At 42.1% G+C, this 24,603-nt stretch overlaps 1 protein-coding gene across 2 annotated transcripts in view; it reads left to right on the top strand.

Annotated features, from left to right (window-relative positions):
- Window positions 1-15,191, top strand: part of BEND4 (BEN domain containing 4) — a 33,878-nt gene extending 18,687 nt beyond the window's left edge. The window contains exons 4-5 of one of the 2 annotated variants that reach the window (XM_032496784.1): window positions 4,976-5,216; window positions 8,794-15,191. In XM_032496784.1, the coding sequence (XP_032352675.1) occupies window positions 4,976-5,216; window positions 8,794-9,011 (459 nt within the window). In that variant the 3' untranslated portion in view covers window positions 9,012-15,191. The remainder of the gene's footprint in view (window positions 1-4,975; window positions 5,217-8,793) is intronic. The other variant, XM_032496792.1, reaches the window with a different exon arrangement.
- Window positions 15,192-24,603: the final 9,412 nt, after the last annotated feature.

Genomic DNA, 24,603 nt, shown 5'->3' with positions numbered 1-24,603 from the left:
GCAAAACACATGGTTAACCCTGAGGTTACTGGGTGAGTATATATATATTCTGTAGAGAAAGATCCTACACCATGAAGATTCAACTCTGTGCTGTAAGGGGGAGAAAAAGAAATAGTTCAAATAGTGTGAGCAGGTCTCCCACCATTCTTTCGGCACAGAGGGGCCTGAAATGGGAGAACCAACCTGTCGTTCCGTCCGGCAAAGCCAGTGCTTGTTCCGGAATGCCCCTCACCCTGGGCATCTCCCACACAGAGTAAGATTCACCAGTGTTCAGATGGGTGTTTTCCAGACAGTGGGGCCCCCAACATGGGCATTTTCTTCCTCCAGACCTCAGTGTCTTCCAGTGTGCAGGAGAAGTGACCTGTTTTGATAGTGATGATGTATCTGTGAAAACATGGTCCATTTTTACAGGATTTTTGAGGCTCGGTTTCAAGGATATGTTGTTTTCATCTTTTGGAGTTTAGAACCTAAATCCAGTGGAAGAGGCAATTGCACTGTCCCTTCTGGGGTAATTAGTGCCTTGAGTTGATAACAGCAGGTCATGCTCTGTTTATGCAGTCAAGTTTTCTTCTTCTCTTGGCAGGGTGAGTTCTTCGTGCTGGTAACAATAGGATGCTGCCCCTCTCTCATCGTGTGGTCACATGTCCATTGACAGTCCCTGTATCTATTTAAAATCATCTTAAAATTCCATCCTCAGGCCTACCATTTAGTAGATCCGACTGCACACTGTTGTTCCCGCCCTGACTGCATGCCTCTCCTGAGGAAGTACAAGAACACTCTGTGCTCCAGTTCTCTGTACATGAAGGAGACCAGAGGACCAAAGGAGATCGGTCTAGTGCAGGTTGAAACCCTCCCCATCACTTTGAGGAGCTGCTTCAGAGGTCTGCTCCTTGCTCCCAGCCCCCAGCCTCTCCCTAGTCCCACTACCCTCCCTGTCTTGAGTCAGCAAAGAGGTAAGAGATACCAAGCTGAACTCAGCCCGCTGAGTTCTGCCAGGGCCACCAGTCCACACCTGTTCTTTCACCCAGCACCGCCCCCCCGCTGCTAGGACTTTGTGCCCATCAGTTATTCCTTGTCTTGTGCGCTGATTTCTTCCCCGATGTTGGGTCGTTCCCCTGGGTGTCAGACACACCCTAGTCTTCCCACCCTGAAAGTCAGTGCTCCTTTGATTCTCCCTCCCTCCCTCAGTGATTGTCTTTTCTTTTTCCTTCCATCACCCAGAGCACCCTCTCTTGGCACCTTCGTTCTGCACCACGACACATTCGCCCCTGAAAAGTTAGGCCCAGGTCTCATCCCGATTGGCATCCCCTGTGCCTGTCATTGAAGGCACTTGCTGAATGGTGACCTCCTTCTTTTCGGTGATTAAACACTTGAAAGACTGGTCCATATTCATTTCTCCACTCTCTCAGTGTTCATTTACTCTTCCACCTCCTGTAATTCGGCCCTGGCTCCACCTCCACTAATTAGCAGAATGCTCTGCAAGCCGCCCCAGCCCCAGCCGCTTCCCAGCTATCCAGTCCAGAGGCTTGTCTTCCAGCCCTCGGCATGCCCAGTGCCTTGCCCCTCCTCCAAGTGCTCTTTCTCTGGGCCTTAGTGTCAGGACTCTCTTCTGGTTCCTCGTGCTTTTCTTACTGTGCTTTAAGAAGTGTTCCATCCACTGTTCTCTGGAGTTGCACCATCCATCTTCTCTCTGCTGCCTTCTCCAGTCAGGTGTGTTCTCTGAACGTCACCTGTGTGTGGGTTAACAAGTCCCAGATCGAGATCTAGACCCCAGTCCCCAAGGCTCACCTCTAGATAAGTTCGTGTCCAGCTGCCTGACCAGAAGTGGAGTGCCCATGCACCTCGAACTCAGCGCTTTCGCCTCTGAAAATACCCATCCTTACTCCTAGTTCCTCTTCCCTAAATGCAACACCAGCCCGGGAGGAAACTCCCCAGGTGTCACGGACTCTTCCTCTTCCTCCTTCCTGACATCCACTCACTTCACAGCCACATTGAATAGTCTCGACTCTAGTTCCCTCTCATCACATCCCACCTGGACTGGTGCAGTACATTCTTTCTTCTCTGTCCTGCACATTGAAAAGTTGTTTTTCTGAAACGCAGATCCAAAACAAATGACGCATACTTAAAAATCCCTTGATCACTCCCTAGGATAGGGTCCCCATTTCTTAACTTGACATTTCTGTTATACAAAAAGTACATCTAAAAAGCCCACTTCCTCCAAGAAGTTCTCCATGATTGCTCTCAGAGCACTTTGTTCATGAGACTAATTCAGAAGTTACTTAAAAGTTAATGCACACTTGGATCTTCCTTCTGATTATGACTCTATGAAGACATTAAGTAAGTGCTGTTCACGTTGATTTTTTTTCTAAATGACTTGATAATAGGTCAGAGTTAGTAACCTTTTGGTGGCTAATTGAAGGGACTATGCAATCAGAATTCTATAAAAACATAAAATAGGAGCAATACCGACATTTCTTCCAGACAGGACTCTTTAAACTTCCCTTACCCATCATCATTTTTATTACTCTACTATTTTTTTTTCATTCAGGCAAACGAGCATCCTCTCTTTAGTATTATTTATCACATTCGAGTTCTTTTAGCTGTGCTAAAACTGTGTGATAAACCTCATTCATGACACAGAGCCATCTGAGATGTTTGGGGCAATAAATTACCTTCTTTCTTACTTTTTCTTTTTTTTTTTTTTTGAGAAAATGACCTCCAAATGGTATTTGTACATTTTGGAAGAGCTGTTGTGCCCTTCTATAGGAGGGACTGTTTAAAGATCGGAGAAGGCACCCTCCCTGGATTGCCAGCTCCCTCATCTCAAGTACCTCCCATCTTGAAATAGACTCAACTCTGGTTTTAGGGGTGAACTCTGAATTCGAGAACAGGGTTCCCAGCTCTGCCTTTTGACCTGTTAGACCTGGGGAGAGGATTTAACTTCCTTGGCCAAACAGCCACAAGAATCCCTGAGGGAAAGCTGTTTTTAAAAAGTGTGCAGCATTAAATAAGGTTTGAAAACTAGCCACCCAGTCTTCTTTTCTAAAGCTGACAAGTGTACTTACAGGGACCATGACCAAGAGGATGATTTCACATTAAGGGTGGTGGAAGGCCTCCGTCCTCAGTGGCCCTTTTTAGAAGTCCCTTGTCTTGCTCTCCTGAAAGTCCTTTAGCTTTGCCAATTCGTATTCGGTAGGAGCTCTTCAAATGTCCCAGTGTCACAGCAGTTAAAAAAAAAAGTAAGAACTCCTTGTAGTCACAGTGCGGAGTGTCTGCTTCATGCCGGCTCGGGAGTGTTTACTGCATCATCTGACAAGTGTTCACCGCACCTCCCGTGTGTCGGGCGCTGTTCTTCCTTGCTCTCTGCCTCCTCCTCCCTCCAGCCATAGCCCTCTGTTCCTTATCTTTGTGAAGGACACCCCTCTTTCTCCTGGGAGTCATCCTGACTCCCCAGTCCCCACACCCTGTCTAACTGGATTGGCTGCCTGACCTCCTTGGTTTTACATCTTTACCCTCGATTCTCCATCTGCACTGCCACACACTCCAGTCATCCTTCCATCTCTCCCCTGAAACACCTGGTCTGAGGGGCCCTTTGGAACCTTTGGGCTCCTGCCCATCTTTTGATCATAGTACACACAGTACACAGAGCCAGGGTTTGGTTTATGCTCCCAAATACTCATATTTTAAACCTGTGATAATTTAGTTCTTCCCGTATTATAGTTGGGGAAGCTTTGATCCAACAAGTTGAAGTAACTTGCTCAAGAAACTCAACTAAGAAGACCCAGAACCAAGATTCAGTTCAAACCCAGGCTGACTCTAAATTCAAACCACAGACCATGTCCCTCAGCCTCTTGCCTTGAAAAGGAGACTAAGTCACACTCCTGCTGCTTCAAATGAGTGTGGATGCGGCGAGGATGAGTTTCCATGGGTGTAATCCGGTGACGGTCTTACAGCCGTACCTGTTGCCTCTGTCTTTCCTATCGGCTCCTATACCGCTTGCCCTTCTCAAGGCTTAACTGAATAGAGCACTTTTTAAATAAAAACCTACCAGACCCAAACAGTGCCAAATTTACAACCTATAGTAAATTTACAGAGTTGTAAAACTGAATGAGTTTCCCTTCTTTATTTTGTACACCTTAATTACTGGGGAAGGAGTACATTAAAACTGAGATCACAGGTTAATTAATTTGTCCTGGAGTATAGAATTTTATGGACAACTGGAACTAAAGTAATGGTTGTGTAGGTGCAGTTGACTAAACATGGCTTGTAAATGTTACAGAAATTCCTGTAATTAGTCCCACTGCAGCCATTTAGCCTGGGAATTTTATAGCAGACATAAATTATGAAGGTGAAAAGTAAGAAAAATTTTGAGTTGACATAGTGGCATTTGCAGAAGCTATAATTTGAGGAAACTTGTTTTGCATTATTATTAGTGATTATTTTTTTCTGTTTCTGAAATTCCCCCTTTTTATTGTTGTTCCCACTGAAATGCAGTGGCTATCAGGTATTAGGTGCATTTAAATAAAGTAATGACTTATGGAAATAGACCACCAGCATCATTTCTAGAAGTACTTAACCGCCAGCCAAAGTATGAAGAGACCTGTTTGATCACACTCTTCAAAGTCATTTTTGCATATTTTAATAGATTGAAAGGGAAAGTTACAGGTTAGATTTAAATAGTGTTCCCTGTCATTGGATCTTGACACATTTTAACCTACCTGTTAAAATGCAAGTTATAAATAGCTCCTGTTTCAAAGGTGTTCATTATACCTCATTGGCTCTTGTTATAGAAAATGCAAATGTAATTTGAAAAGTGCCTGTTCTGAGAGTGAGCAATTACTCGTGCTCTTCAATACCTGGTTCATTGTCAGCATAGCCACTTGGTTAAAAAGCGTGTTTGCCTTTGAAATGGAGATCGCCTGGGCTTCTGGCTGGCCGGCTAAGTAAGTAATGAGAAAATATTTCGCTTTTCCAGGGAAGCAAGCAGCTGTTGAACAACTATCCTGTCTACATAACGAGCAAACAGTGGGACGAGGCTGTAAATTCATCAAAGAAAGACGGGAGGCGGCTCCTTCGATACCTCATCAGATTTGTTTTCACAACCGATGAGCTTAAGTACTCATGCGGCCTTGGGAAAAGGAAAAGGTCAGTGCAGTCAGCAGAGACAGGTCCTGAAAGACGCCCTCTGGATCCAGTTAAAGTAACATGCCTCCGAGGTACTGCATCCTTCCGCTCAGTGTCGCCATCTGTGATCTCATTTCACCGCATTGGCTGTGGCTCCCCCGTGCAAGTGTTCAGCCTTTCCTGTATTTTGGTTTTTTTCTGCTGAGACCTTATAGGCTTCATGTAGCCCATCTCCTTGGTATCGAGAAGCTCTTTAGAAATTCGTTTGCTTTGGCCTTGGTGTTCTCACTCAGTGGCTCATAAGCACTGCATAGCACCTCATGTTTCACGCTTTAAATTCAGGTTTTATTTGCTGCCAGAGAAGGCCACCTCTGGCAAAACTGGAGCACTGGGGAAAGCACAGAGGAAAAGAAGACGAGGAATTTAAAAAATTACCCCATTTTCATTTGTAGCCTATGATGCCCTCCCCCAGTCTAGCTACCTTCCCAGGAATGCTTGCCCCAACTCCTTAAATTTATTTAGGATTAATTTTCCTTAGGCCTGCCTAAAGTATTTCTTGCCCAGCCAGACTTTATTAGGTTTTTAAGTTTCTGTATTAAAAAATTCTTAGATAGTGTCATTTCATCAGTACTGACAGCTGATTGCTTGGTAGCTAATCCACACTCTGGCTGGGCCGGGTAGAGGGCGGGGAGGGAGAATCTGGACACTTAACCAGTGGGTGAAGATGAACACAGACTTAGACAAGTAGAAGCATTATAGTGCCATTCACACCTGAAAAATCCATATCACATAGCTCAGGTGTTAACCTGTATAGTTCAGTAGTGATTTTTTTTGTTGGGAAGACTTAATGATTTGCTCTGGACAGGGATCAAACTGTTTCCTGGCAAAGAAGTCACAGTAAAAGTCATTATCACTGATGAGGCCTTAGTCATCAGAAAGGACACTCCTGTAGCCCTCAGGATGCCCACAGCGATCTGTAGCCTGCCTAGGACGCACGTGTAGTATTTGTTAGAGGCGGAGATTCCCGGACCCACCCTGAACTTCTGATTCAGCGGGTATGGGGTGAGGGTGGGGGAGACATGCGTTGCTGCTGTGTGTCACGACCACCCCAGGTGATTGATGCAGGTGGCCCACACTTGAGGAAACCACTTAGGATGAACACACCAGTATTAACGTGGCACAGGTGTGCTGGCGCACCCCCTGTTGGCCAGTCTGAAAATTCCACTTACTCTGAGTGACTGATGAAGATTTCCAGAGTCTGTCTTAGCAGATTGGCTGTAATTTCCTTTATTCCCATTATTATTGGGGCAGATGAAGGAACCAGAGGCAGTGGTGAGCTTGGGGGCTCTCCTGAGAGCACACTCAGCATGTACTCAGGAAGTTGCCCTGAGGCTCCTAAGGGAATCAGGATAAGGGGCCTCGCCAGGGTACCCCCTTCTAGAAATCCTTGTTAAACATTTTACATTTTAACAAGCAAGGCAGTGAAACTGAGAGATTAACGTACGTCCCAAAGGGCCAGTGTCGCTGCCCTGGGAACGCTGCCAGGCCCGCTGTGATACCGACCGAGCCCAGGCTGCCTGAGCAGAGAGTGTACCGTCCAGCTCTGCCCCCACGGGGCTCCCAGCCAGCCCATGGCGGGAGGCATAGGCAAGAACTGGTTATAGCGCTGGGACAGTTGGTTAGAGCATTTATGTCCATTCCCAAGGCTGAAGTCCTGGGGCCTTCCTATGACCTAGGTGGGAGTCCTTTCCTGAAGGGTTAGGCTTGGTGACTCCCAAGGTGGATGTCCTTGTGGTGAGCAAGATCAGAATTGCCAAGGAAGCCCCAGACACTTGAGCACTTGAGGGATGGAAGGCAGGGTGCTTCAGGGAATTAAATCAAATTCTAGGCTGACCTGCTCCCCAAGGTGGTTTAACCCCAGAAGGATGAGGGTGGTAGGAGGGCGCTTCACATCTGTATAGCAGAACGAGCACTAGTTTCGGCTGGTAATAGTCTGGCCCAATATTAGGGAAAGTCCTGTCACAGCATTGGGGGTGAGGGTGTCACAGAGCAGCACGCCCTCCACGTGGCAGGGCTGCAGCATCCTCAGCCGTTAGCCTTGATTTCCTCTGGTTGATACTTTGAGTCTTTCCTTTCTTTGTGATCCTGTGAGAATGAGGGATCTGGACAGAGATGGGGAAGCCACTAAAACAGTTGTTGAATACTTACTGAATGCTTGAGGCTTAGGGACTTGAGGAAGGACAGAGAGGAATAGAAAACAGGGTCCCTGACTTCTGGAGCTGATAGTCTGGCTGGAAATGATTTGAGGACAGTTGTGAATAGGTGTGAACACTAGAAAAATCACCAGGAAAGGACTAAATATTTGAGCCTTAGTGGTCCCAGAATACCTTCTTTCTCTCTGCGCAGCATTATAATGACCGTGACCAAGGTTTGAGAATTAGCCTGCAGTGTTTCCTAGGCTGCATCCCAGGATAAGCCACCTGGTTTCTGACAGTTTTCAGGGTGAGGAGCTGCATAAATACAGTTCTTTCCGCAAGGAGGGCCACCAGGGCCAGGACTCAGGCATAAAGTTAAAGGGGGCATGGACAGACCTGGTGATGCCCTGCTTCTCTGCGAAGCCAGGCTCTGCGGAGATGGGCACAGTTCAGGTCGTGAGGTTCTTCTGGTCCAAGTACTTGAAAGCATCAGCTTCAAAGAGCAAATAGGGCTGGGATTTCACAAAGAAATTTTAGACAAATCCAGTCCTACAACCAGAAGCATTGTCTTGTAGAGGGAGCGGTGCTGGAGAAGAAACGACCTGTAAATAGCAGTCACCTTGAACTTCCAATCAACTGTGCAAAAAAAAACACAGTTTGACTTAGAACTCTTTCCAAAATGCTCATTTGAGTTCAGAGATGTCCGTATTAAATTAGCTATGTTGGAATTACGTATGTGCCCTGAGAAAAGAGGAAGGGTTAATCTGAGCTCAGCCCAAGGGAGGCCAAGTTTGTTTCACTGGAGTCCTAGCTACTTTTCATATTTTTACTCTTCCAGGCATGCTAATGGCATGCTTCCAGGCTTCCAGGCAAATTAAATATTTAGAGGAAATCGCACTTAAAAAAATATTTGTCACTACATGTGCAGATATTACAATTAGAAAAAAATATATAGCCTGTAATCGTAACATTTTAAGAATGTGGAAACCGCTTCTGAACTACAGCCCCGGCAGTTTCTTACTCGTTGAGATTTTATTTTATTGCACTTAATCTACAAATGAATAGTGGGTTAAAGAGTCCCATGCTAATGATATTTGCTGTGCTTCTGGAGATTGTTGACATTCTAACAAAATAAGCATGTAACAACAAGGTTTTGAAACCTACTCTATAACTTTGACCAAGCATGGTGCATATCAGGTCTTGCAAATTAAGTTTACCTTTCATCGCAGACTTGCCTTAGAAGGATCACCCTCTCACGTGATGTTTTACGTTTGCACGTGAGTAGAAACTGTATATGGCGCAGGTTGGGTGTAATGAGTGGCATCATCATGGCATTGCATTGGATGTCCCATAAAGCTTTTCTTACAGAGCTTCTGTTAAAGTTTAAGCAGCCTTCCTATCATCTTCTGCAAAAACCAGCTGTGTTTCTCTCTCTCTCTTTTTTTTTTTTTAACTGTTGTGTATATTCCCACAGAATTCATTAGGATGCACTGTACCTCCAACCCCGACTGGTGGATGCCCTCAGAGGAACAGATAAACAAAGTGTTCAGCGACGCTGTGGGTCACGCCCGGCAGGGGCGGGCAGTGGGGACTTTCCTGCACAACGGTGGCTCATTTTATGAAGGGATTGATCACCAGGCTTCCCAGGATGAAGTCTTCAATAAAAATTCCCAGGATGGGTCTGGTGATTAGTGGACAGAAACCTGTCCACACTAGCAGCCGGTCCTCTCAAGAGTTCCAATTGTGAATGTCCTGTACCATCACTTTAGAATCCAAAGCATGTCATTCTGTCAGACTTTACACATCCTAAACCTTAACTCTCTTGACTTAACTTCCGTAGTTCCCAAATAGAAATCCATTTTAGGGTTGTTTGGGAAGTCTGTGGAGCCCACAGAGATTTTCAGAATACTATATTACAAAAAGAAAAAACTACAGTTGGTTTTAAATGATTATTAGTTAGACAGTGAGGATGAAAAAAGTTAGGTGAGCTCCTGGTCACCTGTTTGAAATCTTCAAGTAAGCTCTACCTCCTGAGCAGAGCTGGTCTCCACGGAGCATTGGGTTAGCGTCCTGCCCACGGGAGAAGGTAGAGACACGGCATTATCTTAAGGGACAAGGAACAAGCATTCACTTATTTCAGTTCAGATAAGTTGTCTTTATTTTCCAAAGACTTGAATTTATACTTCTCAGTGAAGACATGGGCTAGGTGACATCATGTGCTGTGTCTCCACTGACAGAGCCTATTAAAAAATCAGAGAACAGAGGCCACCTCTAGACAGTGATTAATTGGAAGTCAGCTGTTTTTCTGTTAGTTTTACAAAAGAAACTACCGTGTTGATCAGAAAGGCACTCTATGATCTCTGGAGTTGACAAACAGAAATAGTTTTCACTGTGTCAGTCAAGAAACATCCAAAGATCCGAAAGTGTTTTCAAATGCTCGGTTTTGTAGGTTCATAGATCCACAGTTCCCACAGCCTTAAATCGGGCTTTGTTGACGCAATGCCAAAGTGATGGTTTGAACAATGAGAATTTCAGTCAGTTGTTTGGTGCGCTGAGGACCAAACAAGTAGTGTGACTGATGGTATTCACCGAATTGACCAGATGTTCTGGAATTGTATACACACAGCTTCAAGGCCATTCTGACAACTATGCAATGGGCTTGTCTGTAATTTCTCTGAAATTGGAGGGTCTTTTTGTGCTGAGTTGATCTTCAGAATTTGCATAAATCTTGTTTCTCGTTGTCACCGATGGAAATGTCTCATCCCAACCGTTGCGTGCCTCCTCGCTGCCAGTCCTCTGAGTGGCTGGCTCTGGCTGAGTTAGTGCTGAACCGCTCCCACCCAGTTTCACTTGTTGACCTCCATCTGTGAAGTCAGTAGTGATGTCTTTGGAACCATTTCTTATCAACATTTGCTCTAGAGTTGCTCGAATCTATTTCTAAGGACGTCAGGTTCGGATAGGGGGGACTTCCTTTGTCGCCCTAACCAAGATTGCCACATGCTTTGTACAGCAGAGGGGGCTCGGGGGGCAGCCTTGATTGAAGGCTGCTGATATCATCTACAAACAGGACTAAAGGTTTTGAAAATGGGTTGCAACTTCATTTCAAGTTTATGAGCGTCCATTCATAAAGAGGGGTTTTTTTTTGCCACTTTTTGACAAAATGAAATAATAAATTACCCTTTATGGTCTATAATTAGCACCAACTCCATGCATGACCCTAGGAACAGGTCCTTCTTTAGCTTTTGTTATGATTTAGTTTCACCCGTTGAAAAGTTTGTTTATGGAGATGGTCATGGTCTGTTAAATGATGTGGGGGAAATTCTATTTCAGTCCTGGGGTAAGTTAGCTAAAATTTGCAAGTAAAAGAGATGATAGGGCAAATGCGATGTTGCTTATGGGAGCGGTGCAACAAATGTCTTTGACTCTCCAAGGAGAAAAGATTCTTCCTGTGGAGTTTTCGAGGTCTAGAAAGTCAATATCTCACAAGATTCTTTGGTGACAGGAAATCTTGGCCAGAAGAAAAATACCACCATAGTCTCATCTGTCTTTCCATCTTACTTTGTCTTTCTTTGCATTGCGCTTTAGTTGCCTTACTGCTGAGTACAATGTCTTTTTTTTCTGTAGCAGCCATATTTGACCACTGCCTTAAAAAAACAAACTTTCAATTCTTACCGTTTTCCTGCCAGTTTGAGAATTCCACACATCTTCACATCTCCGTGTCGTTGTGGAGCCGCATGTGTGCTGGTCTTCACTGGGGTGGCGGTGAGAGCATGTCCACACTCAGTCTCCGCTGCGGGACAGGTTGGCGTGCTCAAAGATCAGGTGCTTGCCCCACTCCTGTCAGCATCGCCTGCAAAGGCCGCTGGGGTGGGGAGGCCCGGCCTCTCAAGCCATGTGGTTGCACACAACCTTTGCTCCAGAGGCGCACCTGGTCTTCCTCCCACCTTCATTTCAGGTGAATCATTTATCAGCTGTTTGCCAGTACTTCACAAATTCTGAAACGTTGGCCATCTCATATGCACGTGAGCAAGGCCCAGAAAAATGACTGACTCAGCATCGCACGGCCAGTTCTCATGCCTCTCCGGGGTCTAGGACCTACGATCCCCTGCCCCCAGTCAGATGTTCCATTACACCATTGGTGTCGTTGCTGTGTCCTTCAGCCGAGCCCACCGCCTGACCCAGACACTGACGGCCACTTGGGCTGTGACATGGCACCTGCTTCAGTGTTTTGCTGTCTCCTCTCCTTAGTCTATGTCCCACACTGCCATTTGTGTTTCAGCTTTAGGGCTGGCGTATTACCTAGTTCATGGTGGTTGTCTGCATGGTCATCTGATTTTTAAGTCAGGGCTTGCAAAGATTGTTCACTTATTTTTTTGGTTAAGACCATTACAACCTCTGTAGCAAGGTTAGAAGCTCACCACTGTGACAACTGAACACTGTCACTGCTCTGTCAGCCTTTCAGCTGATCTCTTTGGAGAGCTGAAGATGTTGCATATTTTCTTCGTTTGATTTTCTGCATCTTTGACAGTTGGACAGATTGCTCTCGTCACAAGACACTTCAACACTCATGGCAGCTTTTAGCATCTTTCTTGAGCCATGTTAGTTAGCATTGCTGTAAAAGACTGAACTAAAACAGCTCAGCATGGGGCTGTGCTCCACCTCGTTGGCCAGAGAAGAGGTCGTAGGGCTGGCCTGCCACCACACACCAAATCTGGCATTTTTGCCAGTGACTGGGTGTGGCCCATGATCCCAGCTATCACGAGGGTCCATACCTACCCACAATGACTGAGTCTTGATTTGTCCTGAGTTTTCCCAAAGGAAAACCACATCACAGAGAGCATGCCTGCTTTCCCAGTGAACTAAACCCCAAGTGCCATTCCACTGAGCTCAGGATAACCATTAAGGGTGATCTGTTTTTGAGGACGTAGACCAGGTACCTGGGGAGGGGATCATATTCTGCTAGCAGTTGCTAAGGTCACATTTCTCAAGGTCTCTTTTGAAGGTCCACCATTCACAATCTCATGGTTTAACCTCAGTGTTAAATGTTATGGAGAAAAACTTTCTTGAAAATACTTCACTCAGTCCTTGAACCTGGGCATCATTCTCTCGGTGTTCCTCGTTTCCTCAGGTCACTGTCACATTTGTGTTTCATAAGGCTTCCCGAGGAAGGGAGCGGATATTAGAGCATTTGCAGGAAATCGTCACCTTCTTGGGTGGGGAAATTGAAGGCTACGTTACACATGTGGCTGCTTCACAGCTGTAGAGCAAGTGCGTGATTTTATATTCTGGAGCTTTCTCAGCCCTTCTTCAGCCATGAACACATGGACCTAAAAGATTTCTTCACTGGGATTGTAAGGAGATAAAAATCACTATAATAGGTTATTTGATCCAATTCCTCCATGTGTCTGATATCAATAGAATGGTTTTTCTAAATCCAGTAAATTATTCTTGTAATAGCAGACATTTTTCCAAAATCTAGACAAGAAGACAAACTTGGGAATCTACAGGCCCATGATTTCTACATTTTCTGCCACTGTTAATGGCTTGCCCTCCCTTCTGTTGCTACCAGAGAATGGACGGAGCATCAGCTTGGGTGAGATATGCACTCTTACTTCCAGAAGAGCAAACATACGTTGCCCTCAGTTACAACTGTCGTTCAGTATGTGCTCTAAAACCTAAACCTAATACCCACTAACTATGTCCTTCGTTTTTTCTTAGATTTCAATCATTTAAAAAAGTCTCATTCTTGGATAACTTCGTTTTTAGAAAAGATTTAAACATACAACATTTCTCATTCAGTGCTGTGGCATTTCATAGTACAGATCCTTGTAATTTTTGACAGCTCCTATATACCAGTTTTTAGGAATGTAATAGAAATGATTTTGCACATACGGTGCAAGTCTTGCCGGAGTATGTTTAATGCAGTGACACTTGCCAAAACTGCTTGGCAAAACATGTCAAATAGAATGCTTGAGTCAGAACTCTCGTGTGAATGTGTCTAAACAGCAGTATGTATCGTTATGACATATTTTTGTAAACATAGTGATGGCTTCTTTCAGTTGTGTAAGTACTAGATAAAAATAACCATTTCACTCAGAATAGTGTAGGAAAATGTCACCCAGTTGATGGCCATCCAAAAAGTTATTTGCGTAATCAGCCAGTGGCATTGGTTCTTCTATTTGTGTTGTTTTTTAGAGGAAGGTGAAGAATTGATATCAGACAACATGGAGTGCAAAAGCAACCCACCAATGCTTGCTTCTTAATATGTAAAATTCGACTGTAATAGATAAATTTATACATTAGAAGCCACTTTAACCCTCCATGGTACATTCAGTTGCAAGAAACATTGAGAGGACTGGACTTCACTCATCGAATGACCTGCTTGCTCAGTCAGCTCAGCTATTGAAAGCACTAAATTACTAAGTCTACATGGTGAAACTAGCCAGATTAATTCTCCTCATAACTATATAGCTGATAACATAAGGGCTAGGTTTTCACTGAATCACAGGTCCCCAAATTACAATGAAAATACATCTGCTAAGAGGACTTATTCAAAAGCCTTTTCATTCTCAGAATAATTGCCCCAGTACGAGTAGCCCATTGAGCCTTGTCCACCCTGGAAATCTATTTAGGCCCATCCCAAACCACTGACAGTAACAGTGGCTGCAGCTTATATTCACTGAGTCCTTGAGTGCCAGGTACTTTGCTAAGCACTTTAATGCATCTTCTCATTTTAGTCCTCACAGCCACTCTCTGGGCTGTTACTAGCCTCGTTTTATTGTTAAGGACACTGCCCAAGGTACTTGGCTAATAAGAGGAAATCTTTGGGTTTAGTAAGCAGAATGACTAGTTCAGTTTTCCCCTGTAGCCAAGGTTCTCAAAACCCCATCAACACTTTGGAACAAATTTGTTGTTTAACTAAAGTAGCGAGAAAATTAAAATACCAGTTTGTTCACATTTATTTCACGGGTTCCCAGCAGTACAAAAATGCAGGGATATAACTTTAAGCTCAGTGAAGCAATGTTCTTCGGGAACAGAGAGATGTTAGAATGGCTCCGGGCATCAGTTAGCCAATGCCCATTCACTTTTCACGTCTGTTGTATTCGTAGCCTTAGAACTGATGAGTATGGTTTGGAAGAGAGGGTTTAATCCATGATGTCACTGTGAGAACTGTTGTGAAGATTTTGTAGGAAAATACAGTAATCTGTTGATTCTTTCCTGTAGTTTTGGCTTTAACATCTCTGGCTGCATTTAAGTTCAAGAGCTTGCCACGGCCTTTAGGGCCTGGCTTTGTTTCTAGGGAACAGGGCATGCCAGACCATGAGAGGAGTCCACTGGTCCAGCCCAACCCTGCCACATTGAAGCATCGCCTTTGTGTGTCTCTTCTCTCTGGAACTTTGTGTAGCAGCCTAACACTGGGGCCAACTTGCCTTTACTCTATTTTCTATGATAAAAACTTGTGGAGAAACTGTGACAAATCCATTGATCTTAATATTTTTATTGTTGAAGTCTTGTTGATTCTCTATGAATAATTTCTATTTGATTGTATTGTGTAGAGTTAATGCCCGCTAGGGACATGTTAATAAAACTATAAATGCATAGTGTAATATAGAATAGCAAGATTTTTGTGAACAATTTATATAGAAGAGTAAGTTGTTTTTTAAGTGTTAGGCACATTTCTTTTAGGAACTTAAAATGTTATAAGAGTTTTTTAAACATTCAATATTTTTAATTATAAGAAACATTTGTTACTAGAGCCAATTATTTCAGGTGTTCTAATTGGAGTATTGATTTTATTACCTCATATACCTCTAGAATGCCACATGTTCTGTTGGAGAGAAAATTGCACAATAAATGTCAAGTCTCTGTTAAGTGTTGTAGCTTGCTTTTTGCATCTTTTTGTAATTCATTCAAGACGCTTTTTGGGGGTTTTTTTTTTAACAGAACTGTTTTTCTCCCTAATGCTAAGGCTTTTCTCTTGTATCTGAATGCCAAGAAAATTTTATGCTTAGTACCCAAATAAAAAGATACTCAGTTATGTCAGGGAACTGACCAAAAACCACCCAGAAAAATCCATGTGATCTAGTGAATCAAAGGGACAACCAGAGATGATCTAAGGGTGACATATAATCCAAGATTTCCATCCAGTATTTTGTATATTCACACTTCAAACACACATGCTTCCTACTCATAGTTCCATCCTATCAGGGAGAGAAAGACCCCTACAGCTGCTACTCATGACTTAACAATGAACAGATGTTGATTATTGGTGGTTTTTGAACAGTGATCTGAGTGCAAAAGCGAAGTAAGTAGCTATGACTAAATAAGGTAGCATAGTTTTTGCTCCGCGTTTCTACTTATTGCATAAAATAAATCTACTGTCAACCATTATTGAACAGAGAAATTGAATAAATATCATTCATATATCAGAGTAGGTAAAAACTAAGACAAAACACATTTTCTCATTTTAGGAAAAATAGATGTTTTATTTTTGCACTAGAATATGCAATGTTCTAACCAGTAATTTTGGAAGAAAAAAGCAATAATTTAGTCCAAATAATTTGGGTTTGAATTGGGATATCAATTAAAATGAAATTTAAATTATTTTATTGTTCTAAAGCATTAAAAGAGGATTATTAGTACCTTGGGTTTTTTTTTTTTTTTTTTTTTAATATTTTGCAGCAGAACCCACAGGGTAAAGCTACAGGTCAAAAAAGTATTAGGAACAAATTCAGCAAGGTTGCAGGATACAGGATTGATATACCAGAATCAGTTGTACATCTCAACACCAGCAAAAACATCAGAAAGAATAAAATGCTTAGGAATAAGTTTAGCAAAATAAGTGCTAGACTTACACATGGCTAACTACAACATACAACTGAAAGAAAGTTTAAAACATCTAAATAATGAGAAGACATCCCATGATAATGGAGTGGGAGAATCGATATTGTTAAGATGGCAATACTCCCCAGATTGACCTACAGCTCCATTGCAATTCCTATCTAAATCTCAGGTGACTTCTCTGCAGAAATTGACAAGCTGATCCTAAAATTCTTAAGGAAATACAAGGAACCCAGACAGCCAACAAAAATCCTTACATTTGTGGTCAATTGATTTTTAACAAGGATGCCAAGACAATTCAATGGGGAAAGAATCAACTTTTTAGCAAATGACCCTGGGACAATAGGATATCCACAACCAGAAGAATGAAATTGGACCCCTACCTTACACCATATGCAAAAATAATTCAAAGTAGATCACAGACCTACAAGTAAGAGCTGAAATTATAAAACTTTTAGAAGAAAAAATAGGAATAAATCTTCATGATCTTGGATCAGGTGATGGTTTCTTCAAGAAGACGCCCAAAACATGAGCAACGACAAAAAAGGATAAATTGTATTTCATCAAAATGAAAACCTTTTGTGCTTCCAAGAACAACATGAAGAACAAAAAGATAACTCATAGAATGGGAGAAAATATTTGCAAATTATATATCTGATAAGAGACTTGTAGCCAGTGTATATAGATCTCTTACAACTCAATAATAAACAAGTAGCCTAATTAAAAGTGTGCAAGGGATCTGAATATATGTTCTCAAAGAAAGATACACAAATGGCATATGAAAAGATGCTCAAAATCATTAGTCATTAGGGAAATGCAAATTAAACCACAGGGAAATACCAATTCATTAGGATAGCTAAAATGAAAAAGATAAATTTATCAGCTAGGATATGGAGAGGTTGAAACCTTCATACATTGTTGATAAGAATGAATGTAAAATGGTGCAATCAGTTTGAAAAACAGTTTGGCATATCCTTAAAAAATTATATAGAGTTATCACTTCCACTCATAGGTGTATACCCAAGAGAATTGAAAACATGCCTACACAAAAACTTGTACTCAGATGTTAATAAGAGCTTTATTGGTGCTGCCAAAAAGTGTAATCGATCCAAATGTCCATCAGTTGATGAATGGATAAACAAAATGTGGTTTGTGTCTACAGAATGGAGTATTATTGTTCAGCCACAAAAAAGGAATGAAATACTGATATGTACTACAACATGAATGAACCTTGAAAACTTCATGCTAGATGAAAGAAGCCAGACCAGAAAGGCTACTACGTACTGCATGGTTCCACATACATGAAATGTCCAGAATAGTCACTAGAATGCTGCTCAGTACACAGTTTACGTAAATTAAGGAACAGGTATATTATGATACAATCCCTTTAAAGTTGATTATACATTCATGCAATATATTGACTGAGAGCCTGATGTGTCTGGCACTGCGTCATGTACTGTGTCCCAAGGACAGAAGCTACACAGCCAATGGCTGAGTAACCATTTGGAGAAAAATGACCAAGACCATTATGAATTATGAGAAAATCCCAAGTTCCACTGAGCAACGTATTCCCCCAATAAAGCTGTATTTAAAATGCTGAACCAGGCATAAAATGAGAAAGCAAATGCCACTGAGTGTCTCTATCATATCAAGACAGTTCAAAAAAAAAAAAAAAATGACGGTTCAATTTGAGCATCTCAGCCAAAGTACATGCCAGTTCAGGGAAAGAATTATCCATGTTTGGTTTGTGTGCTCCCAGTACTGATGGAATCATTCTTTCTCTCTCCCTTTCTCCATCTCTCCCTTAAGGCTGTTGTTCAGACCTCACATGGACACCATCTTAGTAATACACACCTGGTATTTCAGCTCGACTGTCAGGAAACAGCACAGTCAATCTGAGAAGAGTTTGATTAAAAAAAAAAAAAAAACACTTGATACAAAGGTGTGAGCAGAGAGGCCCGGAACTCCAACAGGGAGTGTAGTCTCCAGACCCAGCACTGTCATTGACCCGAAGAGGCGCGGTGAGTGAGCGGTTGGTGGCAGTGGAACTAGAGAGGGCTGTGTGTGGAGGGGGCTCCCTGCAGGGAAATGTGATCTCCATGTAAGGAAACATGGTTAGACTTTGCAGAGCCTGCAGGGAGGGAGCCAGAAGAATCAGTGCCTGACCTCTTCCTCCCTTCTGCCTCCTTCAGCTGCTCCCCTCTAGCTGAAAGCAACTGGAAACCAGAGGGCAGAAGAGCCCATTGACGTCCATACGGGTCGGCCCCCTACAGAGCAAGGGGGAGAAGGACGAAAGGGAGGGAATTGGGCACAACTGATAATGGGGATGAATTGGATAGTTCAAAGATGTCTTTGGTTCCGCTTCACTGAAATCCTGAGAGTTGACTTCTTTACATAAATGACTTCTTCATTCTTAACAATTTGAGTAGTAAGTCAGTAGTTTAATGCTTTACCATCATTATTGCAATGACTCTTCTTAACAAGCTATAAGGTAAACAGTAATACTGTCCCCGCTCTACAGATGAGTAAACTGATGCTTAGAGACATGGGCCCAAGGTCACAGAGCTAGTCCTGGCAAAGCAGTGAAGCCAAGATGCCAATCCAGGCAGTCCAACTGCAGGTGAGAAGCCCGTGTTTCACCCACTCTAATAAAACTGATCTTTGAAGGCTTTGAGAAAAAAGTTGCGATGAGGCTGATAAAACAGTAACTACGTAAGTCTGTAACTACTTCTTAAGTCTACCCAGCTCTGGCTGATCAAACTATAATTCATCTCAATTTGGCCCGAGCAGACTGCTGCTCAAAATCCTGAAAAAAACGCCCAGATGAACATTGGTGCAACTCCTGGGTCCCAGGTGAGTCTTGGTTCTGATTCAGTCCTGAGCCCCATAGACACAGTCTCAGTGCCTCCGTCAGCAGTCCTGTGTTCACCGGTCCCGATGTTTAAGAAACATGCTTGCTTCTATAAGTGAATGAGTGAACGAATGAAGGACTAGATAAATGAATAAGGTGGGATGAGATACATCAAAATAGAACATCTTGAAGCTTGTACTCATCAGTTGTCAAAATTTTAATAAATCAGTTTCAACCGTGGTTTTGAAATACAGTTTTCAGATAAACATTCTCATCTAACAAGCATTAGGGACTAGACTGATCCTGAGTTTTTTTACCTTCTTTACTATTAAAAATTAAAATTCATCAGGGCACAAGAATAGTTTAGAATACCACTAATGAAAATGAAATTTAGTGAGCAGTAAGCTCTGTAGTTAGATAGAAGCAGAGGTATCAGAACACGTAACTATAAACATTTTTAAAAGCTAGAGTCCACTTCCCAGCAATAAGTGAAGTTTAAACATTCCTCAATTTCTGCCAGATTCTAAAAAGAAATTCAAGCCATGTCGAGATATGAGGAACAGGGAGAAATGTCTTCTAGTCTGTCTCCTTTTTGGTGCCAATAACAAGGATTCTTCCTCCTTCCTGGCAACATAGAAGCATTTTCAACTCACTTTTAAAAACATAATAATTGTGTTTAATTGTGGCTTGTGCTGGGTTTTCTATTAACATTTTGTGCTTAATAATTATTATTTATTTTTGGTGTATTTTTGGATATTTTTTTTTCTGTGACTACAGAAGAATGTCAAAGCCAAAATTAGGCACGTGACATGTGAACTATATGTTAGCTTAAAAATTCATAAAAATTGGGGAATTCTGTCACATTTCTCTGGATACTTAATGGGAGAAAATCTCGTGAATCTACAGGGAACTATAAACATTTGTTTAATGAAGACATGTATAATCCTGATGAAAAATATAAAAGAAGCCATTTCTCAGAAGTTTCATTAATAATTGAGAAATTATGGATAGAAGGAATTTAGAGATCTTCTAATTCATCAGGCAATTGCTATCACTTATGGGAAAGTAAGGCCCAGAACTCTCTAGTATCTTGCTCAAATTCAGGCAGGTATTTACTAGCCATGCCAAAATGAATATCAAAATAATACAGTCCCCTAGAACTATAAGATTTTTACAACTATGTGTCCAAATTTCTTACTGGTGTGTTTCGCTTTTTCCCTTGGCTGCCAGGAAGCCGAATGTTAATTTATATCTCAATTGCAGCTTCCCTTAGCTCAGGTTTCTGGTCTGCTTATTCTCTACCACCCTCAGCCATCTTTTTCTGTTCTTGTCTTTGCATTTAGGTTTGAAAGTTTATTGTCACCGTGCTTTATTCTTATAAGCTATTTTTACCTGGAAATAGATGAAGTATGGATAAGTATATTCGAATGCTTCCTAGAACATAAATTGTAGTATTCAACAGCTAATCCCAGAAATAAGAAATCTCCTTTACCCCTTCCTGCCACCTATTCCACCCACCCACCCCCAACACTAACAAAAACGTTTCAAACTATTCATTCCAGTTTATGTATCTGGAATCTATTTCCTCAACCTTCACTTGCCCACCAGGATTCTGTCCCCTCTTTGTCTGCAGTGAGGATAAGAATCTTAATGGATAAGGAGAAGTGAGGACCTTGTCCAAAGATAAAGACATGTGATGTCCAGGGGACCTGACCCCTCTCTCTTGGAGGTCCTAGTTAGGAGCTTTTGAGCAGAATTAGCTCTGAACAAATATCTGTTGTCTGACAAGAGTTGGAACAGGAAGTAATTTAGGAAGAGAGAAGCAACTCTGGCTTCAAGCTACTGGGGTCTCAAGGTTAATTTGTTACTGCAGCATAACTTGGTCTGTCTTGACTCACATTCATAACTCCTTTGGGTCAAGACCACTCTGAAAATCGTATAAAAACTAGGGACTCTCCCTACATGAGCATACACGCAGGCTGTTCAGGAAATTCGAAGGGGTTCTTGAATCCCCTAAAGCTTATCCATGGTCCCCGTGTTAAGAACTCCTAATCAAGAACCTTCTCCTCTGCTCAAAATCGCTTTCCCTGACAGCATATCTTACAGCTTTTTGTTTCTTCGTGTAGTATTTGTTGGCTACATAGAAAGGCTGTGGAGTAAAATGAATTGCTCTAAAATATTAAAATGAAATGCCCAAATCATTAGTTAGAAAGAGGTTATCAGAAAGACAAATGGATGAACCTGTTCCAAAAATGAAAATTCCCTTATAAAAAAAGCATTGTGCTACAGTCATATTGAAACAAAGCAGCTTTACTCCCCAACACGCCCTAAAAATTAACTCACATGCCTTCTCAAAATGATGCAAGCCTTAATCTGGCGGGTTCTTTAATACTCAAAACTTTATGGTCTATTAATAAAAATATTTATAAGGAAACATTTTTTTAAAGACAATCATTCTGGACTAGAAGCAATCCTTCCCATTCCGTTAAGCAGACGCGCCTGCGCGTTTACATCGCAGGCAGGCACGCCCTGCAGACTCCGCCACCCACGTCATTCTCCCCTGGTTCTGGGCGCCACCACCGCCCCCCACTCTCTGCTCCCCTTTAATCCGAAAAGCAAATGCAATTGTTTGAGTGCCTTTGGTCTATGCAGTGACATCTGTTCAAGAAGCAGGTGTTTCTGTCGCCCAGGTACTAAGTGTCTAACCAGGAAGATACTTGGGGAGAATGTTTAAAAGCTGGTCACTTAAATTTTGTTCCTAAAATAAAGCAACCTTTACAAACAAGTCACCCAGATACTGATCCAGCGCTTTTGTAAAACCTTTAAAATCATTGTTTCTGTCCCTTCCTGCTCCGCTTCTTACCCAACAACTAACAAAAACTGATTTTATTTCCATCTCCCTTTGGAGCTCTCTGAAGTCAAACACCCAATTTTATTTTACATTCCTTTTTCTTTTTTAAGCATTTACGGAGTCTTCAGCATGTGCTAAGCCCTATGCAGGTGGTCAGTCCTGGGTCTGCCCTTGGGGGTCCTGCTCCCTGTCACCAGGAAGAAGATGGGATACGAAGGAAACAGTATTGTGGTCTTTTCAGGATGACACTGAGCACCTTTCACATCAGCTGCACCTGGTCGCTGGACTCCAGCTAGTGAGCTCTGGTTGGAGAGAATCAGAACTAGCTGCTGCTGCGAGATGTGGTCTTGTTGAGACAGGGAAGTGGGGTCTCCCAGAACCGTGCCTGGCTCAGTTTCCCCAGGACACAGCTCAGGATGAAGGCTGCAGGTTCTGGGTGTGCCCCTCACTCTGCAGGCTACATCCATTACAATGTATTTTACTGCTCTTTATAAATCATCCGCACACATTTTTAAATGGGCTGCTAAAAGTGAAGAGCTTTCTTCTGAAGTCCCGTGATTATAGCATGTGTTGTAATGAAAGATTCCCAGTTAAATCTTTATTCTTAAAAACCATCATTCTTTTCACAGATTGGCAAGAAAAGGATGAATAACTTTCAAAATAATTGCGGGTGACAGTTCTTCCTACTCGAGAGACTCCATTAAAAACATGTCATGTGGCTCCAAGCATGCTGAAGTTGAAAGAATTGTTTTATTACTAAACTATCTTACTTACTGTCAACTTCTAGCTTGGTGGCTTTGTAACAGAGTCAAAGTCTTCGATATGTTTGGAAAAGAAAAAAATAGCTATTTCCATTGATGACCTGCAAATAGGTCATCCTGTCTTCTGTCACAGTATCCTGCTGCTTTCATAGCACCTATGGCAATATTATAATTATACATTTGTGTGATTCTTTGTGTGAAGTTTTTGTGCCTCATGAGACTTTTAGCTCTATGATATTGGGGGACATAATTATTTTTCTCACCTTTTCAGATCTTTTGCCTACCACAGAAACTTGCATATTGTATGGACTGCCAAAATATTTTTTTATGTGTTGGTGTACTGTGCTCATATACGTGTATGTACATAGATGATGAACACAGCAAAAAGCTTTTAAAGATTTGAAGGAAGGGGGAGGGTGTAGCTCAAGTGGTAGAGCACATGCTTAGCATGCACAAGGTCCTGGGTTCAATCCCCAGCACCTCCTCTAAAAATAAATAAACCTAATTACCTCCGCCCCCCCCCAAAAAAAAATTAAAAATAATACAATAATAAAGATTTGAAGGAGATTTGTGGGAAATGATTTAGGTTGTCCTCACCATGGTCAGTGAGGCAGGGCCCATCTGCAGTCCTTCTGGTTGCTGACACCATGTCATCCCACCCCCTCATCTGTAGAGAATCTAGGCGTATCCTGACCTGTGCTGGATAGTGAAGATAGATGGGAAAACCCTCAAGAAATAATGCTGTAACGCTTGACCATAATTTGAAAAATGAGAATATATTTTATTATATAGGCATGCAGAAATTTAAATGTCAATCATATGCACAGCTGTTGGAAGACCTAAGTTTAGTTCTTCAAATTATACTATACACAACGAGAGCTAGGATGCATACACACACACACACTACAATACTTCGGCATTCAATAAAGTGCAGAGACCTTGGAAGACACGGACCTGAATTGAAACCCCAGCCCCAGTCCACACTGGCTGTGTCACCTTGAGCAAGTTAGTAAAGCTCTCTAAGTCTCAGTTTCCTTATCTGTAAACTACCTCTTTGACTTAACATAAGAATTGAAGCTAATATCTTGCTATCTGTTTTTTATTTGTCTCATTGTCACTTTGTTCCTTGTTTATTGACTTGTTTGGGATTTGCTGAGTATTTATTATGATTCCATTTTATCTCCACCCTTGGCTTACTAGCCATACCTCTTTGTGTGCATGTGTGCGTGTTTTAGCAGTTGCTCTACGATTTATAATGCACATCTCTAACTTAATCACAGTCTGCCTTGAAACAAAGGCAAACCACTTCGTTAATAGTGTAAGAACCTGCAACAACACACCTCCATTTCTCCGTTCCTGTCCTTTGTGCCATTGCTGTCATATTTTTTAATTCTACATTTTATGGGTTTTTTTATAACTCAATTCCACTTTGGTCAAAGAACATACTTTGTATGATTTAAATCCTTTTAACTTTATTGAAACACGTTTTATGGTGAAACATATGGTATTTATTGGTAAATATTCCGAGTGACCTTCAAAGGAATGTGCATTTCTGTGTTGGGACAGAAGGTACTATAAATGTCAAACAGGTCGAGTTAGCCGACAGTGTAGTTCACCATCGTCTGTGTACTTAACTGATTTCTCAGTCTACTTCCACTGATGGTGGTGAGAGGGGCACTGTGTGGATTTATACCCATTTCTCCTTCCGGTTCTGTCGGTTTTTCCTCATGTACTTTGAAGCCCTTTTTAACAATGAGACTGATCTCCTTAACCAAGAAACCAGAATTTGTATCTTCAGGTAAGCCTTATTCTTCAAATTAGTAATTACCTTGAAAGGACATGAGCTTATTTTATGATTCATATTGTTTGTAAGGCTTCTCCTATAAAATGAGCTGATGAGCCACAAACACGAAATAGATTTCATTACAGAGTCCCTTTTTTTTTAACCTAAAATAATAATAACCAGCTTACCCATCCACC

This window comes from Camelus ferus, chromosome 2 (genome assembly GCF_009834535.1).
Source record: "Camelus ferus isolate YT-003-E chromosome 2, BCGSAC_Cfer_1.0, whole genome shotgun sequence".
Classification (NCBI taxonomy): Eukaryota; Metazoa; Chordata; class Mammalia; order Artiodactyla; family Camelidae; genus Camelus; species Camelus ferus.
This window is presented reverse-complemented; position numbering and strand designations above follow the sequence as displayed.